The following is an 18,897-nucleotide window of genomic DNA, read 5'->3' on the forward strand; positions in this document are numbered from 1 at the left end:
TGACTTGAGAAGCAAACTGTTACTGGTATGTTCCAGTGGTATAGCCGCCAAAGGGGGCAGCTTCCCCCTTGCCTCATCCCAAAACCTGGCTATGCCAATGGTACATGTATGCTCTTCTGTAGCTGTTATGCTATCAACAACCAAACTTCAGTTGCTATTCCCTAAATTTGGTAATTTTCTCCAAAACTAGAGTGCGGTCTGTGTAATCCTTAGGGGACTGGCATTTCTTCGGAAAGGGGGGTCCCAAATTAAAAAAAAGTTGCCGTCAATAAAATTGCGACCCCCCTATTTTGGCAACAAAAAATTTATGATCCCCCCCCCCCCGATACACCTTACCCCCTAAATAGGCTAAAATTGTATTGAAATCAGTCTTTTTGAATAAAATAAACACACTAGGCCTATCTGTGGTCAATGGGGTCATCTTGTGACTCCCTACATTTTGGTCATCAAAAATTTTATGACACTCCCTATTTTTCGTTCCAAAAATGTATGACCCCCGGTATATTTGGGACCCACCCCCTTCAAAAGAAAATGCCAGCCCCGTATCTATTTTGACTTCATCTGTCAAGACCAAATGAAAAACTTGCAGAATAGAAAAATGCAAGTTTTTCATTTGGTCTTAACAAATGAAATCAAAATAGCTGATAATTAACAGACCTGATGAACCTCTTCAGTCACTGTAATCCTTTTTGTTTGTGTGTTTTGTTTCCCTTTCCTTTATTTTCTTATATGGCCTAAAAGTCAAGGGGTACTCAAAAGTTTCGATTGGGTAAGGGTATGTTGCTGAGAATCTTAAAGTAGACCCATCAATATACAGATTCTCCAAGAAACAGAAAAATATACCATACCAAAAGTCGTAATTTTTAGCAAATGGTTTCAAGATGGTGCTTTTTTAATATTTCTCCAAAAATCTGGAATAAGTGCAGATTCATTGTGGGAACATTTACCGCAATTTTGAACAAAAAATACAAATTAATATTTTTGTGCTTCTTTGTCAAATTTGGTATATTTTTGGGGTATGTTTTTGGAATCCCAGCTGCACTGCACATCCCTATCCAATCCAAAGACATGACCCCCCCCCCCCATCAGTGGTGTACATTGTAGCCCAGTGGGATGTGCCCCCCCCCCCCCTTGTAAAGTACTAGAATATAAGCAACCCTGATATTGTAAGATTTTAGTCATTTTTGTACTTTTTAGCCCATTTCTGACAATTTTTGTCAAAATTTTCCATCTTAAAAGTTGCCTTGCCCACCCCCAAAAAGTCCTGGCTATGCAACTACCACTGGTCCCCTAATCCACACACTGTATTGACAATGCAAAAGAATTGTGATGGCAATTTGGAAAGGGAGCAAACCTGGAGATTTACAGTAAATCAGACACAAAGTAAACACAATAACATATTTTTGAAACATGCTTTAATAACATGAACTCATTAATATATACACCGACAGAACAAAACATGTTGGCAAAACATTTATGGTGAATAATTGGCTCAACACCAAGATAACAATTATTATTGAATGCAACATTAAACATAAGAGGTTCAACAGGGATAATTGGCATAAACTGTATTTTACAAGGTTCACTTAGGCTGCGATCACATAGAAGTATACGGTATTCGCTATTTCGTATAGCGAATGCCGTATACTTCTATGTGATCGCAGCCTGAAGTAACAAACCAAAAGATCAATGCCATCCTATAAAGGAAACCAGTTTTGTTAGGGTGGGTGCCATGGGTAGGTAGGTAGGTAGGTATTAAGTATAGGGAGGGAGGGAGGGAGGGAGGAAGCTAAAAATGTTGACTATGTTTCTCCAATGCTTTTGAAAACATTTTGTTACAGATGGGGAGGGGGGAGGGAGGGATGGCTGGATCAGTGCAACTTGTTTGAAACAACACTACATTATAAATGTATAGGAGTTGCGGCACTAGGAGGGGGGGAGCATTTTACCTAGGGCAGTAAAAACCCACAATTACAAAAATGTCCACTTTTTGTGACAATTTTGCACTTCTTTTTTGACCATACAATTAATCAACTTCATCCCAGCAACTGATTTGGCACACTAGAGGAAAGAATGCCAATTGTGTACATTTGATTCAATTGTTTAATAACGATTAACATAGTAGTAATACACAAAACAAAACATATCAAACAACATTTGACATTTCCAACACAATCACAAGCACCAAAAATAGTCTTATGTACCTGTATAAGTGACAATTTTAGTGTAACAAAATTATAGGTATGAAGTGCAAAAAAAATTGCACCACTGTTACGTATACTGTAGGTATTTGCATCATGATTGGGCAAAATGATTTGGACACTGATTGGTTAAATTTTAAAAGTGAAATGGGATTATAATTAATTACACATATGTGACCCCTCGGCACAACTGAGCCCGGATATCGCCAGTGCCACTATTGAGATATGCTCCATCGAACTTAACAATAAACAATAGGAAACAAATGATTTATTGACTGTTTTATTGATTTTTCACTCCTTAAATGTCAAGTACTATAGACATGATATACATCATTTTAAAGCTAATTTCAAGCAGAATATTTTGGTTGAATATCTCAAAAATGATGATTGGCGACTTCAGGGCTCAGTTGTGCCGAGGGGTCACCTATACCGTAAACGTTTGCCTAATAGCGCACTTGGGCTCCTTTGCCTTGGGGTAAATTTTATGTACAAATAGAGAGTTCCCTCCTCTAAAAATCCCAACAAGAATTACGGATATGTGCCCTTATTTTTTGCCCAGATTTTTATGGGAGGGCACTTTTATTTTGTGTCTAAAATTCCAGTTCTATCAAGGGAGCCCATAGCCCCATTAGGCAAACGTTAAGGTACCAGTATTCTTTCAGTTTGACACCCTTTCACTTTGACGATATTAAATGATGTGGGGCAAACCTGCCCTTGTCTTTTGAGCCCAATATGTTTAAATTAACACTGTAAAGTAAAGGTAATTTCTAACGATACACATTACACACAGCTACTTCCAGAAATAAACATGTGTATATTCTACAATAAATCATCAAAACAGGCAATACGGTACCAAGATGGGATGATATTAACCAGCCCTCAAATTAAGGCTCTGAAGGGGCACAGCAACTTTTTTTAGGGCAAGTTGATAATTGCCTTGGATTTTCACTGAAAAGGCAAGTACATGTATTTCAAGAGGGCATCATGGCAACTGTTGACAATTTGAGAAGGGCACCAAGGCAATTTCTCAAAAACGAAGAAAACACACACAAACAGTCTGATAGACGACTTTATAATGAAGGGGCACGACTGGGCACGGCAAGTGACTGCTGTCGGTCTGTAAAGGACATATTTTGATGGCATTACGGCAGTGGGATGGGCACCCACGGCATTATGCTGTGGGTGCCGTGGGCTAATTCGAGGGCTGATATTAACATCGTATACAAATGCGCCTGCGATAACAAAATGCATGCTTACACTATTTGGGCCACATGAAACCAATGACTTTGTTTCATGTCTGCTTCCCTCTTCACTTTTTGGGATCATTTTGTATTAAATATTTTTTATTTACAATTATAACATGTTTTTAATAATTTATTTTTCAAATGTCAATGCTGATACAAGTCCAGGCAAGAAAGCCTCAACCCACAACGACCTGATGCTACAAAATTAGCATAAAGTTGCCGGGGCACTTAAAGGGTCGGTCACCCATGTTAAACAAATTCATAATTTTATGTGGCCTTAATTACAAATTCCTAAATCATAATTTAGGGTAACTGGTGCTTTGACGTTAGGTCATTAGCGCAAAGTGGAAATAGTTCATTATGTGTATAAGAATGGAAGTTTTCCCAGTTTTGATCATCTGAAGCTTATTTGAGCAGAGTTTAAAACTCGCGTGCGGGGGGGGGGGGGGAGAAAAACAAAGGTATTCAGCATTCTCTGTGATATACTTTTTAAAAGTATAAAAGGGTTTAAAATTCCACACAATGTGCATGTCTCCAAATAGGGCTATTCCATTTGAAATCCATGTAGATTTTTTTACCAATATGGTAGAAAATGTTAAAATCTTCTACACAGGGAGTGTGCATTTCAAATGGGGTTACTTGAAAGAGTGACTCCACTTGAAATCTTCACCCCCTGTATGGGAGATTTAAGGCAATGTCTTCCATAGGGGGTGCAGTGGCTCCAGAACGGGTAGGGAGATGACATTGGGCTCCCCAATATTTAAAATCTTCCGGAGCTTCTGGGTTGTATGCATTTCAAATGGAATAGCCCTATTAATTAATAGCCTTGTGTGTGTGGGGATGAGTGAGTGGGTGTTCATACATGTACATGTAGACTTGTATTGTAAGCTGGAGGAGATCATTCCAAGTATTCAAAAATTTTGGAGAAAATTTTGTTGCCTCATCTACATTGTATGTTTTGGCGAGGTGCTTTTACCCGATTACACTGCATGCGTATCAATTAACAAACTACCGCAGTATATACCGGTATGCATTCTCTGCATGATATGTTAGCACATGTGATTCAATGCTGCAACACAACTCTCAATTGAGACAAAGTATCATCAGGACACAAAACATATTTATGTAAACTTCATACTGAGGGACTCAAATTTATATCTCAAAGTTGAGTAAATAGGCCCACATTATTGTTACAGTTTTTCATTATAGTTCAGAAACACAAGGCTCTCAACCAGATCAGGATTTGGTTCTGGAGAATCTGATTTAATGGTGATCTGATTCTTAGTAAAGGCATCTCTTGGCAAAGCAGCAGTACACGGAATACAAAGATACCCTCTAGCCGCCGGTGCTAGAAACTGATAACGTGTTTCATTAATATGCCACCATTCTAGTGGTTCGCTCTCTTTATGCATAACTTTTTCGAGAGTGTAAGCTTGAATTTCAATTTCCAAACGATTACATGCACGCTGCTGCGATTCATCATCTGAATCTTCTGAGTCAGATCCAAGCAGATCCGACATCCCAGACTTGCGTCGTTTAGTAGGTGGAGCCACATCTTCCGTTTCCTCTGGTTCCGTCTGCTGTCGCTGACTTTCAACAATATGACCCAATGAATTTCGCATCTGCCGTTGCTGCTCTGGTGTGTGATACTTCAATGTCCTGTGACGTGGATCTAAAGCAGCTGCAATTGTGCTCGTTGTTGGTTTCTCAAGTAATGCTTCTAGCTGGAAGCTTTCTTTCATGGACGCATGAATAGTCTCTTTCAGTTTGCGCATTGATGCCGGATCATCGTCTTCTACTTCAAGCTTTTTCTCCATTGAACGAAGAATGGCGCGCAAGCTGGAGACTGACACAAATTTTTCTTGAGCAAGTACGTTTACAGCCCTAGCCAGGGGCATCAGAACTTTGACTATGGCATGGATAGTTTCCCACTGTTGGTCTGTCAAATTAAGGCATACATCTTTGACTTCATCATCTTTCTTCAGAACTTCAATTGCCACGGATATGAATTGTTGCTGCTTAGCGAGAGAGACACACATTTCAAAGATGCTAGTCCAGTGATGGGTCAAGTCCTCCTGTACGATGCTATATTGTTGTCCAGCATGCTTTTCCAACTCTGCCGCAGCTGGGGTACCAGGTTTGAAGTAACTTGCAATGCTTCTTGCTGCGATTATGGTTCCATCGATGTCGGGAAAAACGAAAGCTGAACTGATACATTCATTGAGCAATACCCCCATACATTTCATGGGGTCACAGTTCATGGCTTGTTTCAGCAAATCCATAGCCTCTGCCATCTCCTTAGAGTCATCATGTACAACAGCACTAATCATCCCCTCGTCGATGTCATACTCTGATAAGTTATCAAGTACAAGCTGAAGTATATCTTCTGCACTTCTATCATCAGGGTCCCCAATTTCACTCACTGACAATATGTAACTCTGTACGCTATGCTCACTGCTAACCAGGTGAACCATGATTACAAGGGCCTCCGAGGTGGCTCCTACCACTGTGTAACAAGACAGAGCCACAGTGTCCGTATCTTGAATCAAAGTTTTCAGTTTGGTTCGACCCGACATGTATTTTGTGCGCAAAAGATCTTCAAAGTACTTCATTGATGGAATTTGATAAGTTGGCTTTAATACATGCAGAAGTTCCTTGAAGCCTACCCCATCAACAATTGACAATGATAACATATCACGCGTGATGCAAGACAGGATCGCCTCCGTCACTGCACCCATGTTCTGATCGCCACCTCCGACAAGTGGCAGCACCCGGGGTAATGGCACGGCACTGCTTGTGCTAGGTGCTGTGTTGCTACTCTCACTATCAGCAACAGGATAAGCAAGTACAACATCGGCATGTGATGCAGAGAGAGTGTCTCCTGCCATGGCAACAACATATGGATGCTTTCTCTCCAGGTGATGACGCATACCGGTGGTGGAGCCGTAAAAACGCATTTCTTGTTGACACACTTTACATTTTGTAATTTTGGGGTTTACTTTGGCGAAATATTTCCACACTATGGAAACTTTCGGACTGGATGCCATTATACACTGAATTGAGTTAGCATCAGTATACAAGGTCACAACACTGGTTTCCTTTATTGTCACACTGCACATGCAGACAGTACAGAGTTTATACAATGCCCTGCAATTAGGAAGCCGATGCACAAGTCAGTAAGCTTAAAGTTGTCCAAGCATGTTAGCATGAAAGTCCATCACAATTATGCAGCAAGTGAAATAGTTCAGCTCAGGAATAGCACAGCAACACAAATCTTCCTTCAAAACAGTTGTGCACAAAAAGAAAACAACACAATCAAGCTAATCACACTGTATGAAAATGCACATTGTGAACATTACATGTCTGCTCCATTTTGCAACTGTGCAAATGAAAGGTCAGAGGGCAGACAGGTCAGGATACTACTAGACTCTTTGTGCATGCATTGTATACACTACAGTACACACACACACACACATGGGACATAATTGCACATGTATACTATTAGGCAGTGTTGCCACATTGGATTGACAAGTAACAAATTTAGGGGACTACAGATAGACTTGTATTGTGCATTGCGATTATTTTTGTATACAAAATAATGTGTTTAAATGGTTGTGGTTGAATCAGGGATCCCTGATTGGATGATGTGCCATGTAAGGCTGAAAGTCAATAAAATTTCAACTCTGTTACTAACTAATACTGCGGATATTTCACTGGAAGTTTGCAAAATATTCCAGAAAATTTTGGACAAATTTACCATACTTTTCAACAGAATTGAAAACATTATTTTCAAAATCCCAGCCTCACATCCCTACCACGCCGCCCCCGTTATACAAACATTCTATACATCGATTCAGTTAGCAGGTGTAATTCAATTAATGCAAGTTATGCAACCATTGAAATTATACATTTTGTACATTACTACATTTTTCGTGCCATACATCACTCACTCAACTCTAGATGAAACAAAGTAGATGAGCAAATTTCATAGAACTTTACGTGAATCAAAATGGATTCTCACAAACTCCAGATACCAAGATTATCAAATTAACTGATCATATGAATAATAGGAAAATCAATTTTGATTTGCAAACTAATGCAGGAGTCACGACTCACGAGGAATCATGACCCTACCTTCCTCAAGCCTTCAGCAATTTGTTGCTGAAAATGTGTGTACTCTTTACCTTGCTAGACAAAACCATATCTTGACCAAATGTAATTTTAAATGTGGTGATTCAACCAAACAAATAGTCTCTCAAGGAGAAGCCTCAAAATAAGGTGATCTGGACCAGGAGCCACACATAATTTGTAAAAAAACAGCTCCTGGTCCTCGGATTTATCGAGTGAACCAGGAGCCATTTTTAAGAGGTAAGAGTCATTCAAATTTCAATTGTACACATTTTAAATACAAAACCTGCTTTAACTACCTGGCTCTATTTAAAACAAAATGTAGAGCCTGGTTCATGTAATTTTGGTTTGGACCAGAAGCCAAAATGTTATGACCATTAGGTGGGGAAATGGCTCCCGGGTGTCTGGTTATTGAAGCTTGCAAGGGGGATCATTGGGGTATCATTGACCTTTGCCCTCATATAGATTATTATATCAAGAACCAACACTCACCTAGCAGGTGAATCCTGACCTAATAATTTTTTTTGGTGGTGATTTGAACTAATATTTTGGACAGAAAGCTAAATCTTTGCCCTACTTTTTGAAGAGTGAACCCCGGGGCACTCAACTTTGGAGGTGACGCGTATGTGTAGGGCTGTTAAGACCCCTTTTTCAGCATCGCTGTCACCCAAAGACCCCATATTTTTTTACTTAACACATGCTCTGTCACCCGAAGACCCCTATTTTTCCATTTGATCTGTCACCCAAAGACCCTTACAAGTCCAATTTGAACAGCAACTTTCATTTATCATGGATTTTGTTACTTATTTTGAAAAAACAAGGAAATTTGAAGCCATTTAGAACTAGATACCCAATTTTCGAGGTTTCTGTGGCGCTTTTTCGGCTCTCACCCAAAGATTCCATTTTAAAAAAAGGTCATGTTCTCACCCAATGACCCCATATTTTTCACATTTTGCTCTCACCGAATGCCAAAAATCATGCTCTCACCCAATGACCCCATATTTTGTACATTTTGCTCTCACCGAATGCCCCTTAGTGCGAAAGTGCCAGCCCTACACCTATATCCATTTCATATTGAAGTGCCCTCCCCGGAGTGAACCAAGGTGAAGGGCTTGAGGAGAGTAGGTTCAAGACTCCCTTTGACATATTAAAGTTCAAGAGATATTGTTGCAAGAATAAATTCTCAGCCCTGTCAAGTATTGACATAACCATTTGCTTTTCTGTTCCTCTATTAACAGTAAACACAATATGTCCAAATGTATGTACAAAATAATGTTCTACAGATAAGACAGGGTTTCAATCATGTTTCACTGTTGTTCATCACCGATTAACAATGATGCTTTCGCATCGTCTGCATGGTTTACAGCGTGAGGGCAGCTTTAGCTGCCAAAGCTAAAACCACACAGACATGTGGGAAGAGAGTTGTACATGAGTGATGAACAATGGTGAAACAAACAGGACTGAATCCCTTTCAACACCCAAAACAAGCTAAAGACAGTGTCTAATTCACCTGATTCTTGATTCAGAATGTCCGTTTGTCATTGCCACTCAATCTAACAAGATCAGTGATTTCTCAGTTGATATCAGCAATGAAACTAAAGATTCAATAAAGTGGTAATGTTTAGCTGCTACCTCCAACAAAGAGAGTTTACGTGCAAGTTCTAGGCATGACGAATTTGACACACTATGCATCACTGATTAACAACACTTAGCTCCTGTACTTTCTATAGGAATAGTTGTGATGTATTAAAGTTCAGATAGTATTAGAGTTTTTTATTGTGGTTCAGAAACACAAGGCACTCAACCAGATCAGGATTTGGTTCTGGAGAATCTGATTTGATGGTGCTCTGATTCTTAGTAAAGGCATCTCTTGGCAAAGCAGCAGTACACGGGATACAAAGATACCCCCTAGCAGCCGATGCTAGAATTGGATAACGCGATTCGTTTTGATGCCACCATTCTAGCGGATCTATCTCTTTAGACATCACCTTTTCATGAGTGTAAGCTTGAATTTCAGTTTCCACGCGATTATGCTGCTTAGATTCGTCGTCGGAATCTTCCGAGTCAGATCCAAGCAGATCTGTCATCCCTGACTTGCGTCGTTTAGTTGGTGGAGCTGTGTCTTCCATTTCCTCTGGTTCCGTTTGCTGTCGCTGACTTTCAACAACTTGACCCAATGAATCTTGCATCTGCCGCTGCTGTTCTGGTGTGTGATACTTCAACGTCCTGTGACGTGGATCTAAAGCAGCAGCGATTGTGCCTGCCATTGGTTTCTCCAGTAATGCCTCCAACTGGAAGCATTCTTTCATGGACGCATGAATAGTCTCTTTCAGTTTGCGCATTGATGCCGGGTCATCGTCTTCCACTTCAAGCTTTTTCTCCATTGACCGAAGAATGGCGCGCAAGCTGGAGACTGACACAAATTGTTCTTGAGCGAGTACGTTTACAGCCCTAGCAAGAGGCGTCAGCACTTTGACTATGGCATGGATCGTTTCCCACTGTTGGTCTGTCAAATTAAGGCATACATCTTTGACTTCGTCATCTTTCTTCAGAACTTCAATTGCAAATGATATGAATTCTTGCTGCTTTGAGAGAGACATGCACATTTCAAAGATGCTAGTCCAGTGATGGGTCAAATCCTGCTGTACGATGCTATATTGTTGTCCAGCATGCTTTTCCAACTCTGCCACAGCTGGGGTACCAGGTTTAAAGTAACTCGCTATGCTTCTCGCTGCAATTATGGTTCCATTGATATCGGGAAAAACAAAAGCTGAACTGATACATTCATTGAGCAATACCCCCATACATTTCATGGGCTCGCAGTTCATGGCTTGTTTCAGCAAATCCATAGCCTCTGCCATCTCCTTAGAGTCATCATGTACAACAGCACTAATCATCCCCTCGTCGATGTCATACTCTGATAAGTTATCAATTACAAGCTGAAGTATATCCTCTGCACTTCTATCATCGGGTTCCCCAATTTCACTCACTGACAAAATGTAACTCTGTACGCTATGCTCACTGCTAACCAGGTGAACCATGATTACAAGGGCCTCCGAGGTGGCTCCTACCACGGTGTAACAAGACAGAGCCACAGTGTCAGTATCTTGAATCAAAGTTTTCAGTTTGGTTCGACCCGACATGTATTTCGTGCGCAAAAGATCTTCAAAGTACTGCACAGATGGAATTTTATAAGTTGGCTCCAAGACCTGGAGAAATCTCTTGAAACCTACTCCATCAACGACTGACAACGATAACATATCATGTGTGATGTACGACAATATCGCTTCTGTCACCGTTTCCTCGCTGTGATCTCTACCTCCTGGTGGCGCTATACTGTTTGAGCTAGCTGCTGCGTTACTGCTCTCATCAGCTTGTAGTACACGTCTTCCAGAAGCAAGGACATCAGTAGGCGATTGGGTGAGAGTGTCTCCTGCCATGGCAACGACAAATGAATGGAGTCTATCCAAGTGTGTGCGCATAGCGGTGGTTCCCCCGGAATAGCGTAGCAGTTTTTGACACACCTTGCATTTCACAAGCTTGGGGTTTTCTTTGGTGAAATACTTCCAGACGATAGAGATTTTGGAGGTTAAGTAGAATTTCCCTGGTTGGCTGTTATTGGATGCCATTATGATTGTACAGTTCCAACAAAAGTCTTCAAAAGCTTGTTTTTCAAACGCAATATGTTGTTGTACAGGTAGCAGAGCATCGATTTTAATACATGTAACATGTAGACTAGTATTACAATCTACAAGGTCACATCATCCATTAGCTTCCTTTATATTGTTGGCCAGTCATGCAGTATATAATATGTAAATGTACACAGGTCAGGTAAGCTTAAAATTGAAAGTCAATCAGCTTAAAGTTCTCCAGGCATGTCAGCGTGAAAGCCCTTCACAATCATACACAAATTAAATAATTCAGCAGTATTACAGCGATATAAATCTTGCTTCAAACATTTGTTGTGTACATGCAGAAAGAAAACAACACAATCAATAGCTAACAATGTCTGTAGTGATCAGCATGAACACAACATGTCTGCTCACTTTGCCACTGAGCAGGTGGAAGGTCAGAGGGCAAAGTTCAGGTTAGACTCTTTGTGCAGGCATATGATGTATACTATACACAAAGCACATGCATGTATGGGGACACGGCTTCCTCTGATTGCACATGTACATGCATAGGCAGTGTTGCCACATTGGTCTGACAAAAAAAAACACAAATTATTTTAGGTGACTCCTCATAGACCCTTGTACTGTTGCAATAATAGCTATTTACAAATGTGTTAAATATTAACCTGTCCATTTGCAATTAATAAAAACGAGAGAAATATCAAGCGCTAAAACAAGATTTTCTGAAATATTAATTCTGCTTTTTACACACATTTTTGAAACTATGGTAGTTACGAATTTGAACGAGAAAAACTTTCATCGAACATTACAAATAAATACCATGTTGTAACAAATATTTTAAAATAACAAACGCAAAGGGGGAAAAACACCCTTTTGGTATTGTCTTAGAAATACAAAAACAATTTTTAAACATATGAAGAGCTTTGTTTCAAAACCCCTTACATCCACTTTTGGCCAAATTGAGTTATTGGCATAATATTATAGTGTGGATAAAAATACACATTTTGGTGGTTGTTTGACCTTCATACTACCTTCCCTTCCAAAGTTATCGCATATTTCCCGTTTGGGAAATCTTAGGTAATTTCCGGAAATTTGAACTTAAAATGAATATAGAATTGTTTTGTTTTAAATTTTTTGATGTATAATGGTAGCCTGGAATGTTCTTTACCTATTAAAACCAACAGGACCCAAAGTCACTATGTTTGAAAAAATCATTTTAATTAACAAAAGGTGTAGCTTCGAAATACCCAAAAATGCCATTTTCCTTAATTTAATTAAAAATTCATAATTAAAAAAGTAAATGAGATATTTCAATTTTTTATTTTGATTTTCAAAGCATTAGTCAAGTTACATAATGTAGTGCAAACAAATGGGCTCAAATTTGATTGCAAAGGTGGTTTCTAGAAAAGGGGTAAATTTATTTTGTTGCAAAACCCTTACATCCACAAAAGGTGCGATATAAAAGAAATAATAAAATAAATAGGAAGCCTTGAAATTTGTCCCAAACCTATTCTTTTAGTTTCTATTCATCAACACTTTATCCAATCCCAAATTGAATCAAATCGAACAAGTAATACTTGCACAATTAAAAAAAGCTGTTTTTCTCAAAAAGTCAAAAGTGGATGTAAGGGGTTTTGCAACAAAGCTCTTCATATATTTCTATTTTTTTTCAAATAATGTGAATATTTTGCTAGGGAACATGTTTGCTCCGACCATTTCAATAGATCATTTCAATTTCAATAGTCATTTTCTGATGTAATTACCGTATTAAACACTATACCATTACTGACAGTTTAAATGCTTGTCATTTCGAGCATTTGTCTTATAAAACATTCATCCCATGCTAGTACAGGGAGGGACACCAACGGATGCACACCATGCCTGTTATAAATTACTTATTGATGCATATTAAGAATAAAATTCAAGCATGTTGAGAGGATGAGTCATTCCGTTTCAAGTGGGATCCCTGAACAACGCTGTGTGTGTCTGTGTGTGCGTCGTTATCTTGTTGTGCCCTAATTTTGCCACAGACAGATTAAGAATTTCATGAGTTTTAAAATCTTTTTGTTTTAAACATTTGTTATTAAATTTTGATTATTTTGAAAAACAAATTGTGCAATGTTGTTCAGATCTGGATCCCTGCAAAGAAATACACATACTTCATGCTATCTCAGTAAGCATTGGTAAGGGATAAAACTGGAGGTTAAAAGAGGTGGTATAGAAATGCATGGTAAAATTAGGTACTAGTAAATAAGTTGATTTTCAGGAGTTAAATTTCATGACAGGAAAGGATAAAATACATTTTTTTTATATTTGTGAAGAAATTCCTTCCTCACCCTTTTAAAGACAACACTCTGATATATTTTAATTTGTTTCATTCATATTATGATGCAGGGGATCAAAATACATCTTTGATTTCAACCTGGGGACTGGGGCTAGTTTAAAAAAATTCTATGAAATGTAGACCTAATGTGTTTTTCTTTTGCCCATTGACAAATTCTCAGACCTGAAACTAACCTTTAGTGAAAAACACTGAAAATGCTAAAAAAAGAAGAAGCTGAAAACAGTGGTAAAATGACTCAAATTGGGCTCAAAATAAACTCGTAAATTTGATCAACATAAAAAGCTGAAATCTACTAAAAAGAGGAAAAGTTTCAGGTCAATTCTACTTTTCACAAGAGCTTTGTGAAAAAAATGTTGGTTCGCCCATAGCCTCATGTATTTTGAGCTCTAGCATAATATCAACAAACAAAACTTCAGATATGTTCCCTGCGCATCATGGTTTTATTTTTGTCTTGGATGCTGTAGGGACATTTCCATTCAGGATATCTTTGAATTATCATGGCATGTAATTCAATTTAGACCGAGTGTTCTGCATTTCCTTATAGTGAAGAAAGAGTATGTGAATATCACTAGGATCCACAATGCTCATCTATCAGGGGAAAAGTTCTCAAACCCCAATACATTTGTACATTCATTGCATGACCTTTGAAGATTTTGGTACAAAAACTCATATTCTGCAACTTAAGGTCAAATTTTGCACTATGATTAATATGTAATTGAGGTTATTGGACTATGCCATTGGGATGAGGCTCTTGTGGTCCATTAAGTGTAAAGAGAAAGGTATGCACAAAATCTACTAAGTTTCAAAGTGGTGATTGTAATATTAGTTGTGCATTACTGTTACATAATTATACAGATATATACAGCATAAAATATCAGTAATACTAAATCTACATAAAAATTAAAAACCGACTTTAACAGTGCTGATATACTAGACAAATAGGGTGTAATATTGAGTTGAACTTTTAAAGGCAGAAAAGGGTTAAATTTATAAAACAAAAACTACAACAAAAACGATAAAACAAATACAACAATATACAAATAAAACTGACAATTTCAAAAACATCGTTTCCTGCCTCATTGTTGACTTTAGTCAAATCTTTGTGGATTTTCCCCACTGCTTATTACGTAATTGATTTATTTTGGTGAAGATGTTTCAAAATGTTTGTTGCTGAAAAACAAAGTTGCACATCCTTGAGTCCGTGTACATGAATGCCAATCATTTCTTGAACATTTGTTTGTAAATTTGAACAATTACACATTTGACAAGGACAATTCTTTTCTACTATGAAATCAGAAGTGTATTGAAATTAAATTAAGCAAAAGCCAGGGAGCAAAGAAACAAGTCGCCATAGCAATTTGAATTTTGAAAGCTAAACTCTGCAAAATTAAAGGTTTATTTGCGTGTGCATGAAATGGAAATAAGACCAAAGCAAAATTATAATCAAGCTGAACCACTGACTAAAATATTTGTTGTTTTTATTCTAATATTGATACTTTTTATAATTATTATTGCTTATTTATTCCAAAAATAAAACATACATAAAATATTCCATTAACTAGTTTGAAATTGTGCAAAATAAAATAAGAATTTTTAAAAGCTAAAGCATACAAAAATTGCAGCATAGTTTAGGAGAAAAAAAAATAACAACCTGAAAAAATAAAATTCACAACAACTCACTATTTGTTGTTACGGCAGCATGCGGTACCGTGGGTTCCTGGGTGAGGGAAAGTTGATTAAATTTATTTCAAAAAACAGGTGTGTGCACCTACCTGCTGCAGAAAATATAATTCGTCCACCGCAAAAATAAAATATGAAAAAAATGGAGGGTTGTTTTACAAATTTGATTTATTTAAGCTGTAGCTAGAATAAGGTAGCTGTGATTTAAAAGTGCTGCATTTGTTGGTGACCTGCTTTCTTAAAACAAAACTAAACAAAAAATAAAACATTTAAACTGAGAATGGGACAGTCACATACACGGACATTCCTGGTCGTGCATATTTTATTCCCAGCTTGTGAATACAAATGTTAATTGAACTTTTTATTAATTTTTAAGACTCTTCACACCAAGATGCTAAGAGGGCATTTAAATAATTGATCCGCTGAAGACTTGCATTACCAGATGCAATAATTATAGCCCAGAGTGTATTTAATTAATATCTGACCAGCACAGGCTCTGCTGATTGTATTTTTGTTTTGATTTAATATTGCATTTTATATATTAATTATTCACAATTAACAATTGCAAAAGTTGAACTTCTAGTACCGTATGTAATTTTTATACAACATTTTGTTATTGATTGCCTTGAGAAACACATAGCACTCCGATTATCAATTTCAATTTATGGTGCATTTTAATACTACACAATGTACAGAATATTAAAATTGAACTTGGAAAGCAAGCCTAAAAAATGTGGGAAACCAAAAAGCTCTTTGTGTGGAAATTTTGGCACAAGGATGAAAAACTTGATAATTTTCCTGGAAAAAGAATACCAAAGAAATGCAGAAGATGGAAAGTTGGAACTTGGCAGGGTCAAACTCCTGCTTTTCCCCATTCAACGATGGTGGTTTTAATAATATGGGTCACATACAAGTACTTGTACTTGTGCTCACCCACATATAAGTTTACACACATACACACACTCATACAACATTTGAATGAAACAATGTTTAAATGAAACAACATTTTGAAATTATCACAATAACTAGAACAAAATAGAATATTGCTCATCCAAGCAAAGAGTACTTTGCCTCGACCCAATTAATGCATAAAATACATAGATATCGCTTTCAATCACTTGACATTGGAATATACAATTGATGCCTTTGAAAAGCATTCAACTAGAAAGATTTTACTGGCTTGGAATGAGGAAATAACATAACAAGCATATTTGTTGATATAAAGTCATGTTATGCCTGAAGAAGTCCATTGTTAAAAACTAAAATAAAATGCAACTTCTCTCCGTTGTCACTTGCCAATCTCAAAGTGGTGCCATGCTTTTGACCATTTAAATTCCTTTTACTTATGTGTTTATTTTCACCCACAACCATGAATTTTCTGTGAATTTAAGTTTATAAAACATGGACAAACAAAAAACATGGACGTCCACAACATATTCCAGAGAGCGCTACATACCTTTAGAAAGAATTTTTGGTAGACCATTTTGAAAATTCATCACCTGGGGGTACACTTAATTATTGCACAGTCCCTGCTTAACCACATTGTCTTTTTAAAGACAGGTCTTGTTTGCAAGTGTTTCCTGATTTACAGATCTCGACTGCTTGATGCTTGTTGCTGCAGAAAACACCGAAACATTTTTTGCTGCTGGGAAAAAAAACGCTCATACGACATAACTATATCTTAACCCTTATTTGTGCGAATATCCTTTTGGTAATTTGGAGGCGGTGGGTGGGTGGGGGAGGGGAGAAAAGTCAAAGAATATTATTTCCTTACCAATTACTATTGTCCACTTGATCCCCAAACCCTGGTGTGTCAACAATTGTGAGTCGCAACTGTACACCATTTTCTTTAAGAAGTACTTGTGATGTCTCTACCTGCAATACAAACAAACAGACAAACAAACATTTATCATTACTTAAATATTCTAATCAAAAATGTGTTCAGCCAACCTGTGTCAGTTTCTACTACAATATTGTAGAACAACTTGATATATTATGATATAAAATTAACATCTATGTGACATGATAAAGGGGAACGAGTCACATGTCCACAATTTTCAATTTGAAGTTGTTTACATAAATTTCTGGCAGATTACAAATGCTACATTTTGATGCAAACCCCATCAAAATCGGACATCTGGTTACCAAGGTATGAGCAATTTACCAATAGCTGAAAACAATATAAAACAAAAGAATTTGAACATTGTTTTTGCTTATCTCAAAAACAATATTAGCGACATTCAACTCATTCCACTTGATCATGTCACGTATGACCACAGACAGATTATTTTCTATTTTGAGACGTTGTTGGAGATACTGGTAAATATTAATACACACATGTACAGATAATCAATTTTCATAGGCTTTAAAATGATTTTAATCCTCTTAATGCCAATGAACCTCATCTACCAAACAACTTCACCTGCAGGGCACAACCAATCAGCCAATCGATGACAATTTTTAGGCTATTTCGGAATGAAAATTAGAACGCCAATCTGACCTTCATTCCTCCTACCTGAGGGTAAAGATGTACGTGATGTAATGGCAGTGGATCCGGTTTAAAGGAGGACAATATTTTGACATCATTTTTGTTAGGATAGAATAACCAGCTAACTAACTGAGTGCCTCCAATTGGAGCAAAGCAAGTTATGGGGTGGGGGCAATGGTACTTTTCCACAGCCGCCAAATTATGGGGGGGAGGCCCTCTGGTTCCAGAGCCACTGCTTTTACAGCTAACAACACAGTAATGAACCACAACACACAGATTCAGCTTCCTTCTTGACAAGTTACCTAGATCCATTTGAATGTTAAAATAATGACGAAAACACTCAATTAAATCTAAACATGTATAATAACAGCATTTCATGTGAAATGCACAATGAAACACAATATACTATTTCGGCATGTTTTTGGCAACTTATTCTTCTCCCTCAACAAGCAATTTAACCCAATTCTTCTCCCTCAGCAAACAATTTAATTCCGCTTTCTTTATGACATCACGCAATTCTAATGCTATTTTCAAATTATCACTAATTGGATCATCTTTCACAGTTCACAGAAATCTCAGCGTCTCTACATGTACAACACCACAAGAATAGCAGGAGCTCTCGCTACTGACATGCCAATCCACAAAGACAACCTAACTGTATGATTACATGCGATGATACGAACAGTAGTCGTCAAGGTTTTATGGGGTATCAAAACTCATCCCCAATCATAAGGTCAATTTCAAGTTGAGATTTAGGTCGGTGAACTGTGTATTTGGGTATGCAATCAATTTTATTCCTATACCTTGCTTGCCACAACCAGCATCCCTTTAATGATCAAATTACCTTTCCTAGGAACTAGAGTTCTCGCCTCTCAGCATAAGACTGGAAATGGATATGAGATGACATAATTTTGGCATTCCGAAACGTATCTGTGAAAATTTATGCTTGCATTCTACAGTATACACTTGCCTTCAAGGGCATCCTATCACAGTAAGAGAAACATTACACATACAATCATTACTACATTGAAATGAAATTTATCATTGTCATCAGTGATCTTTGCCTTGTAGCAAACTCCGCTACAGTTTCCGCCATGACAATACAAGACTTTATTCTGTGCCAGACTCTACATTGACCGTATATGGATAGAGTAGTATGCCATGGGCATTTTATCAGCTG

The 18,897-nt window shown here is 37.7% G+C and overlaps 3 protein-coding genes across 11 annotated transcripts in view; all 3 read right to left on the reverse strand.

Moving 5' to 3' along the window:
- LOC140135502 (septin-7-like) overlaps positions 1–18,897 on the reverse strand; it is a 92,161-nt gene that overhangs the window by 44,859 nt on the left and 28,405 nt on the right. For all 9 annotated transcript variants that reach the window (XM_072157025.1, XM_072157024.1, XM_072157023.1 and 6 more), the window contains exon 4: positions 17,004–17,104. In XM_072157025.1, the coding sequence (XP_072013126.1) occupies positions 17,004–17,104 (101 nt within the window). The remainder of the gene's footprint in view (positions 1–17,003; positions 17,105–18,897) is intronic.
- On the reverse strand, positions 3,546–6,794 carry LOC140135497 (E3 SUMO-protein ligase ZBED1-like). Its single transcript, XM_072157014.1, has one exon. The coding sequence runs from the start codon at positions 6,562–6,564 to the stop codon at positions 4,636–4,638; it is 1,929 nt and encodes a 642-aa protein (XP_072013115.1). The 5' UTR covers positions 6,565–6,794; the 3' UTR covers positions 3,546–4,635.
- LOC140135498 (E3 SUMO-protein ligase ZBED1-like) lies at positions 9,321–11,531 on the reverse strand. The gene has a single exon (XM_072157015.1). It carries the CDS (start codon positions 11,200–11,202, stop codon positions 9,337–9,339), a length of 1,866 nt encoding a protein of 621 aa, XP_072013116.1. The 5' UTR covers positions 11,203–11,531; the 3' UTR covers positions 9,321–9,336.

The sequence above is a fragment of the Amphiura filiformis genome, chromosome 16 (genome assembly GCF_039555335.1).
Source record: "Amphiura filiformis chromosome 16, Afil_fr2py, whole genome shotgun sequence".
Classification (NCBI taxonomy): domain Eukaryota; kingdom Metazoa; phylum Echinodermata; class Ophiuroidea; order Amphilepidida; family Amphiuridae; genus Amphiura; species Amphiura filiformis.